The sequence below is a fragment of the Bos grunniens genome, chromosome 13 (genome assembly GCF_055505025.1).
Source record: "Bos grunniens cultivar Pamir isolate PY7600 chromosome 13, Bosgru_T2T1.0, whole genome shotgun sequence".
NCBI classification, from domain to species: domain Eukaryota; kingdom Metazoa; phylum Chordata; class Mammalia; order Artiodactyla; family Bovidae; genus Bos; species Bos grunniens.
This window is the reverse complement of record NC_141177.1, coordinates 10,820,723-10,845,369: the sequence shown is the minus strand read 5'-3', so window position 1 is coordinate 10,845,369 and position 24,647 is coordinate 10,820,723. Positions and strand designations below refer to the sequence as shown.

The 24,647-nt window shown below is 47.3% G+C and overlaps 1 protein-coding gene across 1 annotated transcript; it reads right to left on the bottom strand.

Moving 5' to 3' along the window:
* FITM2 (fat storage inducing transmembrane protein 2) lies at positions 1-6,072 on the bottom strand. The gene is made up of 2 exons (XM_086331694.1): positions 5,816-6,072; positions 1-3,343 (listed from the first exon to the last, which is right to left on the bottom strand). The coding sequence occupies exons 1-2, from the start codon at positions 6,049-6,051 to the stop codon at positions 2,728-2,730; spliced, it is 852 nt and encodes a 283-aa protein (XP_086187820.1). The 5' UTR covers positions 6,052-6,072; the 3' UTR covers positions 1-2,727.
* Between the last annotated feature and the right edge of the window lie 18,575 nt (positions 6,073-24,647).

Here is a 24,647-nt window from a genome sequence, read left to right as displayed (position 1 = left end):
TGGGGTTTTCATTATCTCCAGTTTACTTCATTTGCCTGTTTACACATACGATCTGTGTGTGTACAAAAACAGTGGCAAGAGCCATTCGCTAAACACAATCTGGTACTCAGACTACGACAGATGCACGTGGAAAATGAGGCGCCAGTGAATGAACCTCAACACGGAGGCAAACCAAGCACGGCGGTGTTCTGTGATTGCAGACGCCCTCGGAAGCCTCTTGTTCAGCACCGCGGGAACAGACACTTTTCAAAAGACGAGGCTATTTTGACAGGATACCCAGACCCTGAATGGCACTCCAAAGAAGATGCTGGTTTCCCTGCCTTCTCTAGAGAAGCCAAAGAGTCCTAAAGGTGTAATCAAGAAAAAGGAAGCAGGGGGGTGGTCACCTGCTACGCCCATGTGCTGGGCATTGACCTACATCATTTTCCCTTCATCCCGACAGGACCACCTCCATTTTACAGATGGAGAAATTGAGGCATGCCCACGGTCAGACCGCTCTTGGCAGTGGTGGTGCCAAGATTTGGACCCACCTCTCACACCCGCCTAAACCCAAACGCTTTCAGCCTTGCCATGCTGTCTCACATACAGATGGAGAGCATGTCCCCCAGCGACAGGCAAAGCGATAAGACTGAGCAGGAAGTGGAGGGAGACTGATGACTCGACAAGATTCGGTACCGGACGCGTTCCACGGAGTTAATGTAGGGCTGAGCTTGAATCAGACCTGCAGGAGAGAAATGTCTGGAGATGTTTACCTGGGACAAACAAATACTGGCGTCACCTCGTGTCTGTTGCCTTTCGGTGCTGAACCTGACACTTAGGAGGGATTTCGATCCCTTCAACAAGCCCCTGCCACCTACCCCACCCCCTCGGCCACCCCTGGTTTACAGATGGAGCTCCAGAGAGCAAAACCCTTCTCCCGGGGGGGCCCATGGCATCTTGCCAGTGCTCCCGAGGCGTTGTGGCGACACCTCCAGAATCTCACTGCCAGGTGCTCCTGCCACCTGTGGGTCCAATGCATCACACCTCACACTTTGATCGATACAGGATAAGCTGTGGCCAGATGAGATACGCATTTTAAATACATCTTTATAAGCAGTATGTTTTACACTGAAGATTTCCCAGACATCAAGTTCCTAGCAACCTAAGCTTGAGTTAAACCAATCAAGTGCTTATCAGTTAATGCTATTATCAGGCTTGACTGGGGGCAAAGAGTATAGAAGAAGCTTCCAGGATGATTATCCAAAATGCAAGGGGCTGGGGATGAAAGGCTTACAGAGACACAGAGAGAAGGAAGGGGTATCTTATCACAGCACTAACTGCGTCTTTGTAGGGCAGACGAAACAGAGTATCTAACCCTTTCCAGCATTCTCACGGTGAAGGTCACACAAGGACAAGGTTGGAAGTTGAGAATGCTGCAAACGGGAAAGAAAAAGTCAAGTTCGAGGGCAGATGAACAGACGCTGGTTTGCTGTGGTTTTGGTGGTGGTCCAGTTAAGAAGAGGGAGGGGCCAAAGTCAAGCCACCATTTAACAGGGACGTTCCTGCAAACAAGTTGGCTTCTTGCCCTCAGAAGCAAGGAGAGACATCTTCCTCCACTTCTGACTTACCATCATCTTGTCTAAACAGGCAAAAATGTTCTGGGCCATAGCAATGGACAGGAGACTTATTATCACACGACTCTGAAACACTGTTCAGTCTGACACCACTAATGCCTGGTCAGGAGAGTTTCAGTGCAAATAGACATTTTGCAAAATTACTCTGACTCAGCTTAAAATTCAACAAGTTATTCAAATGTCTGCTTCCCAGTTTGATTCTTAACCGAGAAAACAGCCCCGCGAGCTTGAATTTAATACCATAAAGCCGAGAGTGTTCTAGTGTGCTAAAAAACCCTCAAGGCGCTCGACACGTGTGCCAAAGTGCAACACTGGAGTCGTGAGTTATTTTTTGAAGTTCTGTCAACAAAGAACAAATACCATTGTTGTTATTAAAAACTATAAAGCATTCACTCAAAACAGAAGGGGAGGGGAGATAACCTTATTGCTCCAAAAACCAATATATACTAGACAACATGGACAGAAAATTATTAGTGTTCATTACATAAAAAGTGTCCAATACTCCGTCGCAGAGGCACTCCAGTGTGACTGTTTTGGTAGTTAATCACAAGTCAGTTGAAGTATTTGACATTCCACAGATAGAACAAATACTACAACCAGACTGTGTCTTTTAGGCGGTTGGTAGTGATATATAAAGAACCCTGCTGGAAATAAATGCTTATGCAAAGCTGACCAGAGGGCATGGTTGTTAATTAACAGCATTAGCAGCCCTTGACACAGAAGACAGCTAAGAATCAGGGAGCAAGTGACGGCAGCAAGGGAGGGTCCTGAGCCCCCCCACCCCATTTAGCCACACCAGAGAGGCCTTCCTGATTCTGCCCTCTCACTGAGCCTGAGCTCGCCATCCAGGGACAAAAGGGACGTAACAGATTAAGGTCAAGTCTTGCCAGGGATGCAAAGTGCCTGACTGGGGATGGTGGTGCTTGTAATACAGCGTGATGTCGCCAGGCCCAGCCCAGCTCCCCAGACTCCACCACCACACCCCCTCAACCCCAAAACTGCCCGGTAAGCTTCCTTCCCGAAGCAGGATCGATCATTTAGTCAAACAATTAAGGAGAAAAAGAAACAGAAAAAGCTTTCAACCCTGGTCCTGCCCTCATCCCTTTTGTTTCTCTTATTTCTTGTAAGTGTCTTGCTTCAAGTTCAAACTGGAGCTCTGGGGAGGGAGTCCTGGAGAAAAGGATTTCAGATACCAACAGCCGTACGTCCCATACCAGCCCAGCAGACCGAACAGGGTGCCAAACACTTTCTGGGACAAGTTGTGGAAGTAGACGGCCGTGCACAGAAACATCCACACCCAGATGAAGGTCAGGAAGCCCAGGGCCACCACCAGGGTGGTGATGGCTGCGTGGAGACAGTGGTTCCTGTCCGTCTTCACCTCGTGCAGCACGGCCATCTCCTCCACAATCATGAGGGCGCAGAAGGTCAGCAGGAAGGAGTGGCCTGAGATGTCGAAGCCGTGCCAAAAGCCCCCTTCCCCGTGGCACTGCTGCTTGCTCTGGTGCTCCTTTCTCTCCCCCTCCAGGGCTGGAGACTGGTAGCAGCTGCCCGTGTAGTGCTCGATGTTGGAGAAGATGGCCGTGCAGACGTACCAGATGGCCGTGCCCACGAGCAGGGTGCTCAGCCGCCGCAGGACCAGGCCGGCCTTGCCCGTCAGGTGGTAGTTGGTGAGGGCGATGAAAGGCAGGAGGAGGCAGAAGGTCCAGGCCCAGGCCACTTTGACAAAATACCTGGGAGAGGAGGAGAGTGGAGGTGAAGAGCGGGGATGTGGCAGAGAGTCCCGTGCCATGCCTCAGGACTCTGGACTCGTGAGCAGGGAAAAAGGCAAAAAGGTAATAAGAGCTAGAGACGACAGCTTCACCTATGTAAGTATAACCTCAAAGAAAGAAAGTGAAAGTGTTAGTTGCTCTATCGTGTCCGACTCTTGGCGATCCTGTGGACTGTAGCCCACCAGGCTCCTCTGGCCACGGAATTCTCCAGGCCAAGAATACCGGAGTGAGTAGCCATTCCCTTCTCCAGGGGATCTTCCTGATCAGACCTGGGTCTCCCATATTGCAGGCAGATTCTTTACCATCTAAGCCACCAGGGAAGCCATTAACTCCTAATCCTGACACAACTCTATGAGAAAGGTACTGCTATTATCCCCACTTTATAATAAGAAAACTTTATCTGTACAGAGGTACAAACACAGAGGCACAGAGAAGCATCATGCCCAAAGCGGAGGCCATCGGAGGTGGAGCTGGGGTTCAAATCCAGGGCTGCTATCTTAGGCACTATGTTATTTGCTCAGGAAAGTAATTACAGACCTTTTATGTACATCCACTTTCCCACAGAACACTCAGTTACCCTGTGAAGAAGGTGTCATTAGCCCCATATTATAGATAAAGAATAGTTTGGTAACTTGCCCAGGATCACACTCACACGACCAGCAAGCCCAGGTGAAACCAAGGTTTGGCCAGCCCCCAAACCCATGCTTTCTCTACACCAAAGCTTTTTCCTACGTGGCAGAAATGATCAGACAGAAGCCTGGCTTCAGGCTAGAAGACCCAGGTTCCAATCCTGACTCTGACTTATCAACACACTTCTCTGGGCCTCCATTTCTCAACTGTCAAGTAGAACTGAGGGGATGAAATGACCTTTAAAATCCCTTTCAGAGCCAATAATTCACTAGCTCCCTTTGATTAAATTATTGGGTTGACCACAAAGTTCGTTAAGAGTTTTTCCGTAACATTTTAACTAACCCAATAACCAGCACAGAAGTGTGGAACAAAACACTAGAATTCATGGAAACTCTCAAACGACAGGAACTTGTCTGCCAGGCTGCTGGGCACCCAGCTCACCCAGGCCAGATTAAGCAAGCAGCTGCCTTGTCTGCCACCCCTGAGTTCATCAAAGGTAGATGACCTAGAGACCAGGGGCGGTCAACACACATGCAAGAGACACCTGGGGCCAGGACCACTCTCATAATCTAGTCTCAGCCCAGCCTCCGTGAGTGGGGAAGGAAGGAAGGTGGGCCAGAGACAGTAAGACTCTTGGGTCCCAAAGCCTCCTCAAACAATGCCCAAGCACCTGTCATGAAAGTCTTCCCTGGGACTGACATGCAAGGATCTGGCTAGAGTCAAGACCTGTCAGGTATCTGATGAAGCTGCTGCAGAAAGAAACTAGGGTTTTAAGTAGATGAACAAAGTTGGACTGACTCTTGCAAGACACCACAGACACTGTAATTCAAAGAAGAATGGAAGCTCACACCAAGGGAGAAGTTTTGTCTTTCAGACTTTCCCTTCACTATTGCAAATCAGTGTTTGTGTCAATAAACTTAAAATCCAAGAGGTTTAAAAAAAGAATAAAAGGACTTCCTTGGCCATCCAATGGTTAAGACTCCACACTTCCAATGCGAGGGTGTGGGTTCAATCCCTGGTAGGGGAACAAGCATCCCACATGTCTCTGGGCATGGCCAGAAAATAAATAAATTAAAAAAACAAAAAGGAGCGGGTGGGTGGACTTAAGGAGAAGTCTCAAAGAGCTCAACTGGAATTGCATTCCTGGGCCACTGCCATGAACTTTGAGTAGCTGAGAAGATCCAAGCAGATCCAGGGGAAAGGTCATAGACTGGAGGGTTCCGCTCCGGGGTGATTATCTTGGAGCGGGGGATTGTCACAGGCTAGGACAGGCTTTCAAAGGTGGGAGTTGTGGGGGGAGGGAAGGGGTGTTGGGGAAAGAAGGCAGGTCTACTTGCCCCACCCAAGTGTGATGGGATTCCGTCACCAGCTGGGGGGAATACAGCACTTAGGGCGGAGGCTCACGGTCTGACACTGGCAGGCAGGAGGGAGGTGGCATCTCCCCTAAAGCAGGGGCCAACTCCTAATCCCGAGGGGAGGCACGGGGAGCAGCCACAGAGGCTGGTTCACGCCCCCTTCCCATCTCCCACCTCTACACACACGGAGATACACACACCCTGCCCGTTACCCCTGCCCAGTCAAGCTCAGACTCTCTGCTCTGGATGTGCAAACGCGACTTGCTAGTGACACTAGCTATCCCAGGGTCCCCTCGTCGAGACACGCGTGTAGACACAGCTGCCACGATGCGGAGAAGGACCTCCCCTTCCAATGACCCGTCCATGAGAGCAGCTAAGCCCCGGCTTTCTGGGCAAGCCGACAGTGACGGCTACGGCGGGGGCAGGAGGGGACCCGGGGCGCACTCACACGTTGAGGACGTTGCGCTTGTTGCTGAGATAGCTCTCGGGCAGCGGGGAGAGCTCCTTGAGGAGGGAGCCCGCCAGCATAGAGGCCGCCAGAGCCCAGGGCAGGTATTTCCGCACTGCCGATCGCACCAGCGTCCCCCGGAGGACCCACGCGCAGCGCTCTAGGTGCTCCATGCCCGACCTCGTCGGCCACCGTCCTCCTCCGCGCACCCTCTCGGCCACCGTCTTGCCCTTCATCCGGGCCGGCGCCACCGCCTCCCTTTGGGCGCATGCGCGCCGCTCGCAGGTCCCGCCCCTGAGGGGCGTCGGGCTTCGGAGCCCGCGCGCGCCCCCTCCTGGCCGCCTGCAGCCTCTGCAGCGTGCCTGTCTCCGAATTGCTCATCCCTCTTTTTTGTTGTTCAATTGCGCAGTCCGACCGCATGGGCTGCAGCAAGCCAGGCTTCCCTGTCCTTCACTATCTTTTTTTATTAAATACCAACTATTTGTTTATCTATCTATCCATTTATCTATCTATCTATTTATTTTTGGCTTCCCTGGGCCCGGATCCATCCTTTCCTTGTTCTCCAAATCTGGCCTGCACAGTCAGGCAGATTAGAATTTCAACCTCTGTTCCTTGCTCTGGTCAGAGGAATAAATGCTTGTGGGAATATTTGCTGCAGGAGGGGGAGAATGAACGTAGCACTGTAGGAACTGGAGCAGTGGTCCCAGCATCATTTAGTCTCTCTCTTGGTAGCTCTTCTTCCATAGAGCCTTAGTTTTCTCACCTGCAAAATAGGAAGAGGACAGATCTACCTCTTTCCTAAGAGTTAGTTATGAACTCGAGGTTCCTTATGGTGGTCCAGATGCAGGGATGTGAGAAAATGAAATAACTGCTTGAAATTGTTATATTTACATTTTAAAATACTTTATTTTCCCTTTTAAAACAACTGCGTATTTGTATTGAGTGAAAATGCTGGACCCTGGGAGTTAATGGCAATCCAATGAACATGTTAATGAGTCAGTCACTCTTTTAACACAGAGTTAAACCGTTTCATGGGCAGAGGAGTCTAGAGGGCCACAGTCCATGGGTCGCAAAAGAGTCAGACACGACTTAGCAACTAAACAACAGCAAAACCCTCTCATCCCCTGTCATGGCTGGGTATCTGATTCAGAGTTTCCCAAACTCAAAGCATTTCTTTGCTACTGTATTAATTTCCTAGGGCTGCCATAACAAATTACTACAATGTATTGGCTTAAACAAACAGAAATTTATTCTCTGACAATTCTAGAGGCCAGAAATCTGCAATCAACCTGCTGACAGGACCACCTCCCAAGCAGAAATATCCATGGAATAATAGATTCTGTGTTCCAGTTATATTTCTTCTATGACAAAAATAATGTTTCTGTTGAAATATTCATTATCTCTATGGGCTTCCCTGTTGGCTCAAATGGTAAAGAATCTGCCTGCAATCCAGGAGATCTGGGTTCCATCCCTGGGTTAGGAAGATACCCTAGAGAAGGGAATGGCAACCCACTCCAATATTCTTGCCTGGAAAATTCTATTAACAGAGGAGCCTAGCGTGCTGTAGTCCAGAGGGTCACAAAGACTTGGACGCAACTGAACGACTGACACTTTTTTCTGTCTGCCTAAAATAATCCTCTCTCCCTAAACCAAGGGTAGCTACTGCACTTTGGAACACCTGTCTGATTTATGCCTATAATAGACTGATATTTAAAATCTCTCATGCAGAGAGTCAATAAAATAATAAAAGTATTAATTCCTTAAAATTATCTCAAGATGATCTGCCATCTGTAAACTGCATTGATCTGATAATAGTTTTTATATATCAAGATATCTCCGGGTCTTTAAAAAACTAGATTTAAGAAAGCAAATGTGGGACTTCCTTGGTGGTCCAATGGTTAAGAATCCACCTTCCAATGCAGGGCACATGGGTTCAGTCTCTGGTCTGGGAACTAAGATCCCACATGCCCCGAAGTAACTAAGTCCCATGCCACAACTAGAGAGAAGTCCTCGCGCGGCAATGAAAGATCCCCAAGTGCCATAGCTAAGACCCAACATGGGCCTAAAGTGAATAAATACTTTCGTGAAAAAGCAGATGTTTATATTTCCAGTAGTCATGGATGGATGTGAGAGAAGGTTGAACGTCAAAAAACTGATGCTTTCAAACTGTGGTGCTAGAGAAGACTCTTGAGAGTCCCTTGGACAGCAAGGAGATCAAACCAGTCAATTCTAAAGGAAATCAACCCTGGATTTCAGGATTGAGTCAATATTCATTGGAAAGATGGATGCTGACGCTGAAGCCCCAGTACTTTGGCCACCTGATGCGAAGAGCCGACTCACTGGAAAAGACCCTGATGCTGGGAAAGATTGAGGGCATGAACAGAAGGGGATGACAGAGGATGAGATGGTTGGACAGCATCACCGACTTGATGGACATGAGTTTGAGCAAACTCTGAGAGATAGTGAAGGACAGGGAAGCCTGGCATGCTGCAGTTCATGGGGTTGCAAAAAGTCGGAGATGACTTGGCAACAGAACAACAACGGTAGTGATTATACAGTCACTAATTTGGCTTTTCATAATTGGGGATGAAAACCACACAGCCGGAAAGATGTTAATTGTGAAGGCAGCTTGTAAATAGTATCTGAAACTCTCTCTGTCTCCTGCAGATTGTCAGTTGCTCAATTATTGTCACTTTCTAGAGCAAGCTGCATGGTGGTTAGGAACAGAGAGGTACACTGGACATTATAAGCTAAGTGGTCCCTCCTGGTGAAAATCCAGATGTTGATCCCCCATCCCAGGAGAAAGGGAAAGGGTTCTTCTGGATGAGAAAAACTAGACATTACCCGGAGGAACTAGCAAAAAATTTACCTCCTGTAAATTTCAGGATTTGTATTCCTCTAGAAAGGAAATGGGTTTGTTCCAACTGAGACTTTGCAGCTTCATCCCTGAAGATTTTCAAAGACAGGGTTAAACCCAGACCTGAAAAATGGTAGGTCTCTAGAGAATTTTTCTTGTTTCGGTTAAACTTCAACCTACATTAAGAAATACATATTCACGTTGTAAGTCCAGCTGTGTGCCTGTGAGAACAAACTGTTAAATTTTCAGGACTTTTGCAAGTTGATTGTTAAAGCCACCATTAAAAATCACAATGTATATATGAACAATTAAATGCAGAATAAATATTCAAAAGTCATCATTCCCTAATTATTTTACTCTATTTGATTATTATCTATGCCCCTCGGGTTGCTTATATCTCTTGTATGTTACGGCGCAAATTCACCAACTGTGTGTTTGTCAGCATCAATTTGTAGCTTGAAACCAGCTCTGGTGGGAGTATGTACATTAAGAGAAATGGCAAGTACTGTAAATCAGGGCTTTATTTGGTTTACTGAGTGTTTATTGATTGTCTGCACTGAGATGAAACTCCATTTGTCAAAACATGGTTAAACTGAAACATGAGGTTGGCTGTGGAGACAAGAGACCAGTAAATTAAACATCAATGAAGGCATTCTAGAAGAAGCAATTCGCTATATGGGATTCAAAGTGAAGAGTGTTTGCATATTTTATTATTTTAAAATTATGTGCTACATTCTTTATATTAAGAGAAATGTATTATACTTTTATGTATGTACAAACTTCCCCAGTGGCTCAGCAGTAAAGAATCTGCCCGCAAGGCAGGTGATGCAGGAGACGCGGGTTTGATCCCTGGGTGGGGAAGATCTCCTGGAAGAGGGCATGGCAACCCACTCCAGTATTCCTGCCTGGAGAATCCCCACGGACAGAGGAGCCTGGTGGGCTGCAGTCCATGGGGGTCACAAAGAATTGGACATGACTGAAGCGATTAAGCTCGACAGCACAACACAGTACTTACACATTTTCCCTTAGAGAGAGAGTTGTTAAACATTTATCAACAAATCACTGGTTGTGATCCAGTACACACATATGTAGCATAAGTGACTATGTTTGTTAATAAGCATATAGACATAGCTGTAAATATAGCTTCATGACAGTTCATGAGAGTTTGCCTCTACTGTGTGAGGCGCTCCGATAGTTTCTATTCAATTATAAACTGAATTTTTAAAACATGCTGGTCATGACCCACTCACTAATAGGTGTGGACCTGTAATTTGAGAAACGTTTCCCTAGAAGATTCTAAGGCATTGGAGGACCATGCCCTACCCTTCCCCAGCAGGAGGGGATAGAAAACCACAAACATCAAGGCTTTGCCCTGCCTGAGACTGAGTGGTATCACCTAATTTGTTGGGTTTCAGTCCTTCATTTATTTATTAAAGAATAAATAAATATTTGTTTGAATTATATGGCCTCTGACCTCAAGCAACTTCACCTAGTGAAGGTGATCATCATTAATTTATTCAGCAAACCAACACTTATGAACTATTTGCAATGCACCAAGCACTGGGCTGGATGTTAAGACCTCTGATGTTTTGGATGGACGAGTGTCCTTAATAACTATAGATTCATCTCTTTAAAAACAACATTTTTCAAGCCTGAGCCAAGATGAAGCTGGGCCATCTTGTCAAAACCAGAAAGTAAGGAAGCCATAACCTACCAAGGACTGCTAAGGTCATTTCAGGAGGACACAGAACCCAATTAGAAAAGCTCCCACAGGCCAAAGATGGGACAACTTGAGCCTAAATAAAAGTATTAACTGCAATGGATGGAAACACACACATTTGTTTAGTAGCTTTTTTTCTGGTTGTGCTGTGAGGCATGTGGAATCTTAGTTCCCTGACCAGGGATCGAACCTGGAACCTGCACCCTCTACACTGGAAGCATGAAGTCGTAACCACTGAACCTTCAGGGATGTCCCAGAGGTTCATAGCGTACTTTAAAAGTAGTAGCTACCAAAAAAAAAAAAAAAAGTAATGGCTACCTTTGGAGAAATCAGCTCTCATTATTTTGACAGCTATTAAATAAAGGGAAATAATCAAGCATTTTTCCTGCCACTCTTATGGGAATAAAGTCACTGAATAACCAGGGAGACAGTGAATTTCTTGTTAAAGAAATATCTCAGCGAGTAAATGAAGGAACAGCAGAATCAGACATGAATGTTTAAAATGTTCATTTGAAATATTGGTGAGCCAGATTCATTCTTTTTAAAAAGTCAGTTTGTGGATATTCATAAAAAAGTTTAATACATACTTGAAAGCACTTTCAACTAAATCTCTACAAATCCATCTCATAATGTTTCAAAATTTAAAATCAGATTATTATAATTGTGACTTTTGCTCAGAATTTTATATTTTAGGTTTCTTGCTGTCAGATTTTACAAGCACATGGCTTCATGTTTACTATAGAAATGGAGAACTAGAATCAAAAATATGTCTGCTACCAAAAAAGTAGCTTTTTCTTGCTGAAAGCAAAATGCAATTTCGTAAGTAATCTCCACATGTACATCACTTGCTGCAAGAGTTTGGAGATTATAGAATTTATCTTGGCGTCTAAGTCTCCCTTGGACAGTGTGGTCTTTGAATTTTTTGAAAATCACATTTATTTGTCTTTTTATTTTGATGGCAGTTTGTGTTCTTTGAAAAATATAAAGTTACTAAATCTGTGAATGGTTGTGTGGAATCTTCTGAGGCTATGACTAGGCTTTAGCCAGGCTGAACATGAATATATGTACACTAAAGATTAAATAAAAGGAAATGTGGGGACTTCCCTGATGGTCCAGTGGTTAAGAATCTGCCTGCCAGTGCAGGGGACACAGGTTCGATCCCTGGTCCAAGAAGATTCCACATTCAGCGGAGCAACTAAGTCTGTGTACCATGACTACTGAGTCTTCGCTCTAGAGCCGGAGGGTCACCACTACTGAGCCGATGTGCTGCAACTTCTGAAGCCTGAGGTCTGCAATAAGAGAAGCCGTCGAAGTGAGAAGCCCAGGCAATCTAGCTAGAGAGTAGCCTGGCTCTCCACAACTAGATAAAGCCCTCATGCAGCAACGAAGACCCAGCACAACCAAAAAAGAGAAAGTGTGGGACCTTCCTGGTGGTACAGTGGTTAAGACTCCATACTCCCAACGCAGGGGGCCCAGGTTCACTCTCTGGTCAGGGAACTAGATCCCACGTGCCGAAACTAAGCAGAGAAGGCAATGGCACCCCACTCCAGCACTCTTGTCTGGGAAATCCCATGGATGGAGGAGCCTGGTAGGTTGCAGTCCATGGGGTCGCTACAAGTCAGACATGACTGAGCGACTTCACTTTCACTTTTCACTTTCACACATTGGAGAAGGACATGGCAACCCACTCCAGTGTTCTTGCCTGGAGAATCCCAGGGACGGGGGAGCCTATGGGGTCGCACAGAGTCGGACACGACTGTAGTGATTCAGCAGCAGCAGCAGCAGCCGAAACTAAGAGTTCATGGGCAGCAATGAAAGACCTGCATGCCGTAACCAAGATCTGGCATGGCCAAATAAATAAATAAATGTAAGCTTTGATTGCCTTCCTCTACAGAATTTTTCTTCTTTATAACCATATTACATTATAATGCCACAGACTCATAAAGTTAAATTCTACTGGGGTAGAATAACAACAAAAAGTGAGTGTTTCCACTGGAAAAGAGACTTTATTTTGACAATGATCTTGGTCAGTTTTAAAAGTAAATTGTCCTGTATCACTTGATTTAATGCAAAAAGCAGGTGGTTTTTATGGATTAGGAGCATCATCAAAGAGTCTTTTTAAAATGTACTTTATAAAAAATGTATTTTATAATTTACTTAATTATTTTCTGTCTTTTCTACTTGCTTATCAGCCCTAGAAGGTAGGGAGCATTGCTTATTTTGTTCACTAATGCATCCCAAGCATTAAAACCATATCTGGCACTTACTAAGCACTCAAAAAATTTTATTTTGTTACACAAATTAAAGAATAATTATTAATATGTGGATGTAAAGGAAATTATTTTAAAATTTAAATTGTTTCCTTATAAACAGAAGAGAAACAGCAGAAAGTAATAATTATGAATTTTTAATTTTTTTTTTTTTTTACTAATAAGAGTTCCCAAGTTGATAAATCGCTGTGAGAGAGGTTTCTGGTCCATTAAGGCTTGAAAGATGTAGTGAAAAAATGAGAAGGGGTTAAGTAGAGGATGCGCGGGGGCATGAGGAGAAGACCCTGTAGAGTCAGGGAAGGGTCAGGAAAGAATTCTTAGAAGAGAGGATTTCTGTCCAAGCTGGGGTTGGAAGGACTGGCCAGAGAGTGGCCAGAGGAACAGTGGGAAGCAGTTATTCCAGGAAGAGCAACCAGCAGGTGCTTTTTTGCTGGCTGGTGTGCCCGAAATAATTCATTCCTGGTGTGGCAGAGAGGGCAGTAGACAGCCCAATAATTCTCCCAGCGGGCAGCCCTCTGTCCACAGCTCCTGGCCAGAGGGCAGAAGTATTCCTCCCCAGCAGCCAGCCCTTTCCTTCTCTGCAATGCCTCCCTCATTCTGAACCTCTGGCCACCTCTCTTTCTGGCTGGAGGGGACGGCTAGCTGCTCCCTTGGATGAGGCAGCTGAGCAAAGCCAGCAGCTGCCAGAGGCCAGGCTGCCTGACTGCCAAACCGGGAGGGGGTTGGATCCACTGGCTGCGCCTCAGCCCACACATGCCCAGCCTCTGGGACTGCTTGGGAACAGGGTCAGGAGAGCTGGCACCACAGGGCAGGGATCTGGCTTTGCTCATCTTCCGGCCAAAGCGAGAGAGGCAGGAGGGCCGGCCAGCAGCCCCAGCAGCCTTGAGTATGTGCCTGCTTTCTCTCTGGCCACTGCATCCTGCAGACCCCAGGACCCTCCTCTCTGAAACAGTCACGGGGCTGAGGCTTGGAAAGTGTTAGTCGCTCAGTCATGTTCAACTCTTTGCAACCCCATGGATGGTAGCCCACCAGGCTCCTCTGTCCATGGGATTCTCCAGGCAAGAACACTGGAGTGGTTGCCATTTCCTTCTCCAGGGGATCAACCCAGGGATTGAACCTGAGTCTCCTGCATTGGCAGGAGGGTTCGTTCCTATCTGAACCACCAGGGAATCCCAGGTTTTGGAAGGAGGGGTTTTTGATTGGTTTGATTTAGTTTGGTTTTTTATTTGTTTTTGCCTGAAAGAGCATTGGTAAAATAAGGGGATGGGGGAGAGGCAAGGAAATGACTATGTCAGTGTCAGTATAGCAGTTACCTGTAGGACCGAGGGAGGCCACTGGGATCAGAGGGTTTTGGGGGTGTAGACAGAGTTCTGGTTCCTTACCTTGGGAGAGTCACAGAGATATTTGCTTTAAAAATATTCATTTAACTATATGTTTATATTTTTATAAATCTTACGTATTTGTTGTATTTCACACTTTAAGAAATGGTATTAAAAAAAAAAAAGGGAACACCACACTGGGAATAAAATGCCTAGGTTCTGAGAAGAATGAGTTTTTTGACATTTTTTTCCTCCAGTCTTCCCATCCAAAGTACAGCATAGAATTCAGATGTACCTACGTCATATTTTAATGCCTCAATTCTTAAAGTTGAGTTAAACATGAATTAAATTGTCTCCTTTACTAGTTTAAACATTTAGCTAGTTGTTTTATTTTTGTTTTTTATGGAAGTGACATTGATTTATAACATACTGAGCCTTAACCAGGTGCCAGGCACGGTGCTAAGTGCTTTACTGTTCTTAACGCTCTTCCTTCACATGACAGGTAGGTACTGTGATCACTCTAGTCTACAGACGGAAGCACCAAAGCCCAGAGAGGCTAAGTAACTTAGCCAAGGTCACACAGCTAGCAGTGCTGAAGAGCTGGGATTCAAACTAGGGTCAGTGTGCTCAAGGGGCAGAGCTTAACCTCTGGCCCGTACTGCCTCCCAGATCTGACCTTACCTGACTGCTAAAATGACAGCCACACAGTCACTTACAGTTGGTAGAGTTTAGAGGTCATGGTGGTCCAGTGGCTGAGACTCCCTGCTTCCAATACAGGGGACCTGGGTTCGTCCCTGTTCAGAGAACTAGATCCCACCCACCTCAAGGAAGACCAGGTGCAGCCAAATAAAGAAATATTTTTTTTTTAAAGAATACAGTCAGACAGACATGGGTTCAAATCTAAACTCACATGAAAAATGAGGACGGTATTCAGCCAACTTTGTTGCCAGGACAAGTAAATGAAAACTTATTTGCCAGGTATGAGGTACGCAATAGGCACACAATAGATGATCACCTCTAAAATTAAGATGCTTACCGCGTAGGAAATAGACAAGGCCAAGCGTCGCTGTCCGCATTTATCAGATGGGAGATCCGGCTCAGTTCCGGTACCACCGAGGGGTGAGGAGTCCCCGAGGGTCCACTGGTCCCTTACCGGCCCCGCCCAGTAGAATTCTCCGGGTCTGGCGTCTGATGTGGCCGCCTGGCCCCCGCCCCGCTCCGCAGGAATGTGGGGCGCGAGTGCTGGTGGCGAGGAGGGGGCGCTGACGCTGAGGCTTTTCCGCTCCAGCTGCGCGGACGGGCGACACAGCAAATTCCGCGGCCACACCTGGCCGTGCAGCTGTCCAGGCTGGGCCGGGAGGAGGATTCCCCAGTCCTCCGGCCGCAGGCCCCCGAGGGCACGGCCTTGACCCCTGGCGATCATGGGCGGGAGGGGTTGGGGGGCGGGGGGAACGCCGAACACTCCCGCTGGGTTAAACGCGCTGGACCAGCCCCATTCTCCAGCTACTCCTCTTCACCTGGCCTTTATGGAAGGAGGCTAGTCCTCTCTGACACCGGGGAAGATGAGGGGCTCCCCGGTCGAGCCCCTGAAAACACCCTGCTCAGAATGCTGACTCGGAGGAGGAGGATAGAGGACCCCTCAGGGGCACCCCTCTGGTTTCAGGATTCTGGGTTTCCCTGGGAAGTCAGATCCTAAGAGATCATAGTGGGATGACGTGCTCCCGTTTCCCCGAAACCTAAGCCATCCTCTCCTCTCCCTGTGTCCCCCCAACCCCTGTCCCCAGTGGGGCACCAGGACTGGGCACAGGGCAAAGCCAAGGTGAAACTGAGATCCTCAGTTCTGCAGCCGGGGTGGCATTCAAGGCCTCCCAACAGCACAAATAGTCTCTGTTCACCTCTGCCCCCATCTCTGGGCCACCTCGTACCCTTCTGTCCCCTCTGTGTGCATGCCTGCTAAGTCGCTTCAGTCATGTGCAACTCTTTGCGACCCCATGGACTATAGCCCGCCAGGCTCCTCTGTCCATGGAATTCTCCAGGCAAGAATACTGGAGTGGGTTGCTATGCCCTCCAGAGGATTTTCCCAGCCCAGGGACCGAACCTGTGTCTCTTCTGTCTCCTGCATTAGCAGGCAGGTTCTTTACCACTAGTGCCCCCTCTAATCCTCCCTAACCCGCCTTTTCTCAGTTCCTCAAATGCACCAAACGCCCTCCAGCCTCACAGCCTTTGCCCATGCTGTCCTCCTTGGTGTACCCCTATGTCCCAGGCTCACCCTCGCTTCATTTTTCATTTTTCTATTGTCTGCTCAATCACCACATATTACTAAGATTATGACTAAGAGAGTGTCTTTGAGAATTCCTGGGCCACAGCTCTCCTACACGAAGTTCAGAATCCACTTGCCAATTTCCTGCAATAACTTTGTTGGAATTTCCATTAGGATTGTAGCAAATTTAATCTGGTGAGAACTGACAACACCTATGAGTCTACTATAATGACGTGTTGTGAGTCATCAAGGATACAGAGACAAACCATGCAACTCCTTCCCTCAATAAGCTTTTTTTACTCCTGGTCTTCCTTTTTATTTTATTTCATCTCATGAGAGAAGATCTTATTGGGCCCATTTTGCAGATCAGAAAACTGAGGCTCAGAGAAATTGCATGACCTGCCCTAGGTCCTGCGGTGAGGAAGTGGTGGAGCCAAGACCCCCACCCAGTCTGTCTGACTCACAAATCTGCCCAAGCCAATTTGGTCTATGGGTTTGGTTCGTGTGTGTCTCTGTGTGTATAAAAGTAAGGTGTGTTTTCACACACACCCAAAGTTGAAAACCATCTATTTAAAGATGGATGTGCTGTGAGGTTGAGTGGGAGTGCAGGTATGTCTGCTCTGTTGGGCTGTGACTTCTCTTTGTGTGGATGGTGGGGTCTTTGGCTATGTGTATAAAGTGTTGGGGGTTTTGGTGGGTGTACTGGGAAGGATATGTCTGTGTATTGGGTAGGAAGTGTGCGTTGGGAAGACAAAATTGGGTTACTTCTGTTGGTATGTGGGTGTGTTTTCTTTTATTAGATTTTAATTTGATACTTTTGAAAGAACTCTTTGAAATTAAACAAAGGCTTTTCAAACCGTCTATAACTCAGTTTTTATTTAAGGTGTAACTTGTGTGTATGCTCAGTTGCTCAGTCCTGTCTGACTCTTCGCAACCCCATGGACTGTAGCCCGCCAGGCTCCTCTGTCCATGGAATTTTCCAGGCAAGAATACTGGAGTGGGTTACCATTTCCTTCTCCAGGGCTTCTTCCCTACCCAGGGATCAAACCTGCGTCTCCTGCATTGGCAGGTGGATTCTTTATGACCGCGCCATCTGGGAAGACTAAGGTATAATTTACGGTATTCAGATCTTAAGTGTACAGCTGGATGAATTTTTATATACATGCCATCAAGCTTCCTGGGGCTGGGGAAAGAGAGTGAGCTGGGGCTGCTCTCTTTCTGCGGTTTCTCTTGCTGCAGAGCAAGACTCTAAAATGTGCAGGCTTCAGCAGCTGCATCTCAGGGTAGAGCACAGGCTGAGTTGCTCTGTGGCAAGTGGGATCTTCCAAGACCAGGGACTGAACCCATGTCCCCCTGCATTGGCAGGCAGATTCTTAACCACTGGACCACCAGGGAAGTCTTCTAGTTTTACCCATTCTTAAGCATCTTGTCAGTGGAGTCACGTGGTGTTTGCTTGGGCAGGTTAATAGCTAACACTGAACAAACTTGCTTTGTGTGTTGACAATTCCTGTATCTCACTGAATTTATCATAATAGCCAAATAATGTAGTGCCTGTTTATTGTTCCCATTATACAGATGAGGAAGCTGAAACTCAGAGACTTGCCTCGGGTCACCCAGACCAAGGTCACTCATCTGTGGTCACAGCTCTGGTCCTTGCAACTCCTAAACCATCCTGCCTCCCTCTGGGTAACTCACCGAAGAGGTGACATGACTTATGAGAGAGCAGAAGACCTGGGAGCCCAGAGGTGCTTCTGAGTGTGCTTTATTTCTTTTCCGAGAAGTCAGTGTTTCTGAATCTGTCGTCAGATCTCCCGAACACCCCCTACTGCTGTGTCGGGTACCACCTGCCACTGGCAGCCCAGCCACAGCAGGGCTGCAGAGACACACCAACCACAAGGGTTGAGTTCTGGCTCCCAGAGTTACTTGCTGTATGACTATGAGGAAGCTACCTCCTTTTTTGAACCTCACATCCTCAACTGCTGAAAGAAGGCTAAAATCCTCATGCAGGGTTAGGACAGTAACAGACGGAAGATGTCATTGTATAAATTACCACTGCTGTTATTTTTTTTTAAAGATTTTGTACTGAAAAATAAAACATAAGTACAGAAAGTCACATAAAACCAATGTGGGACCCAATAGAGTGAACCTCTTGTAACCCCCAGTCAGATCAAGAAATAGGAGCCTCTTAAATGTCCCACCTCAATTACAGCTTGACTTCTATAATATTTCTTTGTCCGCACTCAAGTTCACATCCCTCAACAGTGGAGTCCATAAAAAACTTGCCCATATAAAATAATGTAGGGACTTCCCTGGTGGTCCGGTTGCTAAGACTCCATGCTCCCAATGCAGGGGTCCGGGTTTGATCCCTGGTCAGGGAATTAGATCCCATAGGCTGCAACCAAGAGTTCCCATGCCACAAGGAACTTCGAAGATCCCACATGCAGGCAAATAAATCAATAAGAATAAATATTTTAAAAAATGTGTATCTTTTGAGTCTCTATTGATTTCCACCTCCATCTCTTTCATTTTCTCAGTTGTCTTTTAGAAGAACTTGGAACATTTGACCAAAGAATTTTGAAGAGTGTGGATCACCATTCCTATTTTTCACATGTGTTTTCCTCCCTCCCAGCTCCCTCTTTCCCTTGTTTGGATTTGGAGTGACACAAATCTGGGTTGAAGTTTTGAGTCTGCCAATTGCTGTGTGTCCTTGGACAAGTCACTCACCCACTCTGAACCTATTTCCTCAACTGGCAAATGAAGGGGTGATCTGGAAGATCTCTAAGGACATTCCAACTTTCTTAGTCTCCTCTCTCAAGCACCAGGCTCCTGTTCCACAGTCTCTTCTTCTTTTTCATCTCTCTTTTAAAATTAAAGTACCGTTGATGTACAATATTATATAAATTCATGGACAATATAGTGATTCACAATTTTTAAAGGTTATACTCCATTTATAGTTTTATATTCCTTGTGTTGTACTACATGGGCTTTTTTCCATTGTGCCCCTGCATTGGGAGTGTGGAGTCTTATCCCTGGACCACCGGGGAAGTCCCTACACAGACTCTTCTTAAAAGCAACTTTATTGTCTGAAAAGAACCCTGGGGTAAGAAACAGACCTGGCTCTGGAATCCAGTTTCCACTGGGACTAGCTGTGTGACCTTGGACAAGGTACTTAACCTCTCTGAGTTTCCACTTCTTCGTCTGTTGAATGGAGATTCTGAACCCTAATCCATAAAACTGGAGCAAAACTTAGACAATATCGGACCCTTATAGCACTTAGTGCTTGGCACCTGAAAAAAAAGTGAAAGTGTTAGTCGCTCAGTTATGTCCAACGCTTTGTGATCCCACAGACTGCGGGGCTCCTTTGTCCATGGGATTCTCCAGGCAAAAATATTGGGGTGGGTAGCCATTCCCTTCTCCAGGGGATCTTCCCAACCCAATGATCGAACCCTGGTCTCCTGCATTGCAGGCAGATTCTTTACCGTCTGAGCCACCAGGGAAGCCCATCTAGTATGTGCTAAATAAATGTTGACTGTTATTGTTGTTGTTATTATTATCATCAGTTATAGCTAACATTTATTGACTGCTTACTCAGGCCTTGTGTCACGTGTCTCAGTTCATTTAATCCTCACAACAATTCCACAAGGCAGCCTTATTTTATAGGTGAGACACCAAGGCACAGAAAGGTTGAGTAACTTGTCCATGGACACACAGCTAGTAAGCCATGAACCCAGGCTGTCTGGATCCAGAGTCAGCAGTGTTAGTCACTGAGATGTACTGCCTCAAATACTACTGCTATCTAGAAGAATCTCCCCTTCACTTGCCCAAGAGAATTCCAGTAGGGGTGAAGATGAAGCAATAGCTGAATCCAGTGTGACAAAATCCAGGGGTGAGTAAAGCTCTTACCCTGAAGTGAGATCCCAGCCCAGGACATTCATCTGGGCCATCTCTGATTATTTCCTGCCTTCACCCCTAACATTTTTATCCACTGGCAACCTGTGTATTCATGTACAGATGGGCAAGTTGGATCATAAAGAAGGCTGAGTGCCAAAGAATCGATGCTTTTGCGTTCTGGTGCTACAGAAGACTCGAAGAGTCCCTTGGACAGAAAGGAGATCAAACCAGTCGATCCTACAGGAAATCAACCCTAAATATTCATCAGAAGGACAGTTGCTGAACTGAAGCTCCAATACTTTGGCCACCTGAAGCAAACAGCCGACTTGTCAGAAAAAAACACCCTGATGCTGAGAAGGATTGAAGGCAAAGGAGAAAAGGGTGGCAGAGGATGAGATGTTTCAGTGGCGTTACTGACTCATTGAACATGAATTTGAGCAAACTCTGGGAGACGGTGAAGGAAAGAGGAGCCTAGCGTGCTGCAGTCCATGAGGTCACAAAGAGTTAGACATGACTTGGCAATTAAACAACACCAACCTGTCAAAGTGAACCTCGGGACAGGCTTAGTCAACAAGGACAGCAGGCAAGGTCCTACCTGGTGGACTGGCCGCGGGTGTTTCTGTATGTTTGCTACCAGTGTGATTTTCTGGGTTGTTCTGGATGTGTGAACATGTCGGGTAGGAGACAGTGATTTTTTTTTCTTTTTGCCACACTGCAAGGCACGTGGAATCTTAGTTCCCAGACCAAGGATTGAACCTACATCCCCTGCATTGGAAGCACAGTCTTAAGTACTGGACCATCAGGGAAGTCCCAGGAGATGGTGATTTTGTACACATGGTTGGACTGCGAGGCCGTGCCTTCCTCATATGTCTGTCTGTCTGTCTCTCTGGAGAGGCAGTGGGACTAGCCTGGCCCATCCCACCTCTGCCCCCCACCTGCTGTGAGACCCCAGGCCAACGACTCACTTCTGTGTGCCTGTTCCTTTACGTATAGAAAAATGGTTACGATGACAGTAATAATACTGACCTGATAGGGTGGGTCTGAAGATTGGATGGTCTCATCCAGGTCAAGCGCTTGAAATGCTTCTGAGAACTGAGGAAAGAATAAATACTTGCCACTTGTAAGTGTTCACATGATCAAGTGTGTAAAGGGTGGGCTTCTGTGTATTTATGGGAAAGCACCTGAGGGCATCTGACAGCAAGAATTTAAGGGACTGGGGGAACCAGCTGTCTCATATTTTGTGGGAGGAGGGTATCTGTGTGTGTATACATGCATGTGTGTGTGGTGTGTGCACAGTGGATGCGTGTGCATTCTGTAAAATGGGCAAGAATGTTCACTGCCAGAACCCAGTTAGCAAACAAACAGGCCCTAGGACAAGTCACTGAAGCTCTGTGTCCCCATCTGTCTGTGGGCGGGGTTGCTGCCTCAAAGGCAGCTGCAAGGACCAAGTGAGTCATGGATCTAATGCTCTGGACCATTGCAAGTGGCCAGGACATGGGAGAGGTTGGTATTTAGCGCTCAGGGAGAGTGGGGCACACACTCCTGGGTCATCAGTGCCAAAGCTGTTTGTGTTTGCCTCCTCTGCCGCCTGGTATGTCATGGTTCTCAGCTCACTGTAGACAGAAAAGCCCTAAGTCCAGTTGCTGCAATGGCCCGGAGAAGGATAGAGACTTGCCCCAGGACACCCAGCCTACTGGAGGCAGAGAATGGAGCTAGATTGGAGCCAGTGCCTCTTGTCTTTCTGGCGTGATGGGAAAGCCATGTAGAGGTCAGAGTCAGCAGCCCCCAGCCCCCACTGCCTCTGTGTGCCCCGCCTCCCCCAGCATCCAGCAGTCAGCCTGGGCTGGGGGAAGCTGCTCCGGGGGAAAAGGTGTGTGCTTTGGCAGCCGGCACTGTCTGGGCCGCCGAGGCTGAGGCTGGGCAGCTGCCTGGGGCGGGAATTCCATGCGTCTGGGGAGGACCGCACTTGGGTAGCCCCGTCCCAATTCCCAGCCCTGCATCGTCACCTGGGCCAGGGCTCAGCTCGGCACCGGAGACTGGGTTCTGCCTGGAACTTCTCAGAAAGGTCTCTGGAAGTGGAGACTGAAGATTACAAGTGCTTCAACTTTGGTTTTTTTAATGGAACACCTTTCTTGTAAATCTGTCCCTTCCCATTGCAAAGGCATCGCTTTTTATTTGTGAAGAATACAAGGAATCAGAGAAGAGAAAATGAAATTCTTTGTCAACAACAAAGTACAGCAACTCAGAGATCAAAGGAGTTCTGTCAACACACACACACACACACATCCTTGAATATTTATGCATTAACACATGCATATGACACAGAAATCATCAGAAGGACGTGCTTGTATGTGTGTGCTTGTGCATTCATAACATACAAGCACATGCATACTCATGCAAGTACACACGCAGGTACAGACATCTGCTTGATCATGTACGCATCCATACACCTATATGTGACACACAAGCCCTCACATGTGTGTCTGTGTGTGCTTGTACACCTATAACAAACACACATACTCTCATAAGCACATGCACACACACCTAAAGAGCTCCACTCAGTGCTCCACCAGTTCAATTAGTTGTGAATTCATTTAATCCTGGCATCAGTGTTGTAAGGAAAGAACCTTTATTTCTCCCATTTTCCAGATAAAGCACAAATGGTTAAGTAATCTGCCCAAGGACACCTGTTAGTGAGCATAAAAAGGCTTTTTTTTTTTTTAAAGAAAGAACAACCAAAAAAAAAAAAAAAACACCCTCAAACACAAAATAATGGGGATTTGAATCCGGATCCACTGGCTTAATTAATTAGGCTGCATGGTCCTATGTTTGAGGGGCCTCGCAGCAAATATTCTAATATTCTCATCGGGCTTTCCCCCCCATGCATCTATACTTGGTTTGGTTACAGAAATGACATCCTTGTTACATACTAGCAGGGCCCTCCCTGGGGTCAGACTTGGATGTGAATCCTGGCCCCACAGCAGACAGGCTGGCTTGACTTTGGACTGTTTCTTCACCTCTTTGGAGACTGGTTTTTCATCTAAAATGGGGAGGGATCGTATCTGCTTCTGAGAGCTTGGCTGAGCTTGTATACTCGAGCTCAGCATCCAAGTTCAGCCAGGCTCATTAGATGGGAACCATATGAAAGCTGCCAACTCTGGGGCTGGAGGACTTTGTGGAGAAAAGAGAAAAACACTTTCTGGATGCGAGATGGCCGTAATAGGTGGGGTCTGGAAGGCAGAGAAAAGGCTCGGGATCTGAGGTCTCCTGAGGAGAGGTGGTATTTCGTCCGGGAATCCCTGCCTTGACCGCACCCCTATCCTGACCGGCAGCTCAGCCCCGGCCCCCTTGCACTTCAGGTGGAACGGCGGAGAGAGGGAGGAGAGAGAAGCCCACGGACTGGCAGGCGGAGCTTCGAGCCTGGCCCGGCTGGAAGGGGAGGGGGCTGGGGGGCTGGGGGGCTGGGACGTCAGATGCCATCAGCTCTTGGCGGAACGTTTAAGTCGCTGTGCGGCAGGAGGGCTGGGCGTCTGCAGAGGTCCCCTGCCTCCTGGGCCGCCTCCCGCCGCCAGCCTGGGCTACCCATCCTGGGTACGCGCCCCTGGGGAGCCTGCCGCCTTGTCTCCCAGACCCCTCTCTGTGGTTCTCTTCCCAGTATTTCTTTCTCTATCTTGTCTGTTCTTTGCCCCCCTCTTTCTCTCTCTCTGTCTCTCCCATGTTCCTTCTCTTTTTGCCCCAACGTCGTCTCTCTTTCTCTCTGTATCTTTCTACCTTTTTTGTCTCATAGCTCTTTTCTGGATCTTTTTATGTCAGTGATCTTTTTGTCTCCCTCATTTTCTTTTTCTCTGTTTCTCGCTTTTCTTTTTGTCTGCCTCTTTCAGTCTCTTCCTTCTTTCTGTGTCTTGCAAGAGTTTGGGCAAGCTCCGGGAGCTGGTGACGGACAGGGAAGCCTGGCATGCTGCAGTCCGTGGGGTCGCAAAAAGTCGGACACGACTGAGCGACTGAACTGAACTGAACTCCACCCTGAAATTGCAGCAACTTGGGGACGAGAGCGCCCTGGCCGATGCCTCAGGGGAGGTGGGCGCTGCCCCTCTGAGGGCACCGACAGAGCCCGTGTGGAGTGAGATTGGTGCAGAGGGTATCCAGTCTGGGGAGGAGTGGGGTCTGCTTCCTGGGCTGGTGGGATGGAACTCCGGCTTTGAAGTGTTGTCTCACTCCAGGGCCTGGTCCAAATTCAGCCACTCTCTGGGCATTTCTTTATTTTTTCTTTCTATCTTTTAAAAAAAATATTTATTTGGCTGCACCAGATCTTAGTTGAGGCACACAGGGTCTTTAGTTGTGGCTTGCAAACTCTTAGTTGTGGCATGTGGGATCTAGTTCCCTGACCAGGGATTGAACCTGGGCCCCCTGCATTGGGATCGTGGCGTCTTAGCTATTGGACCCCCAGGAAAGTCCCTGTCTGGGCAATTCTTCCCACTGCACCATCCACTCAGTCCATGGGGTGGGAAGGATGGA

Excerpts from the sequence above, each read along its gene's own strand:
- FITM2 (XM_086331694.1), bottom strand. The coding sequence starts at position 6,051 with ATGAAGGGCAAGACGGTGGCCGAGAGGGTGCGCGGAGGAGGACGGTGG. Across the intron at positions 3,344-5,815 it reads AAGCGCAACGTCCTCAACGT|GTATTTTGTCAAAGTGGCCT; the intron begins GTGAGTGCGCCC and ends CTCCTCTCCCAG.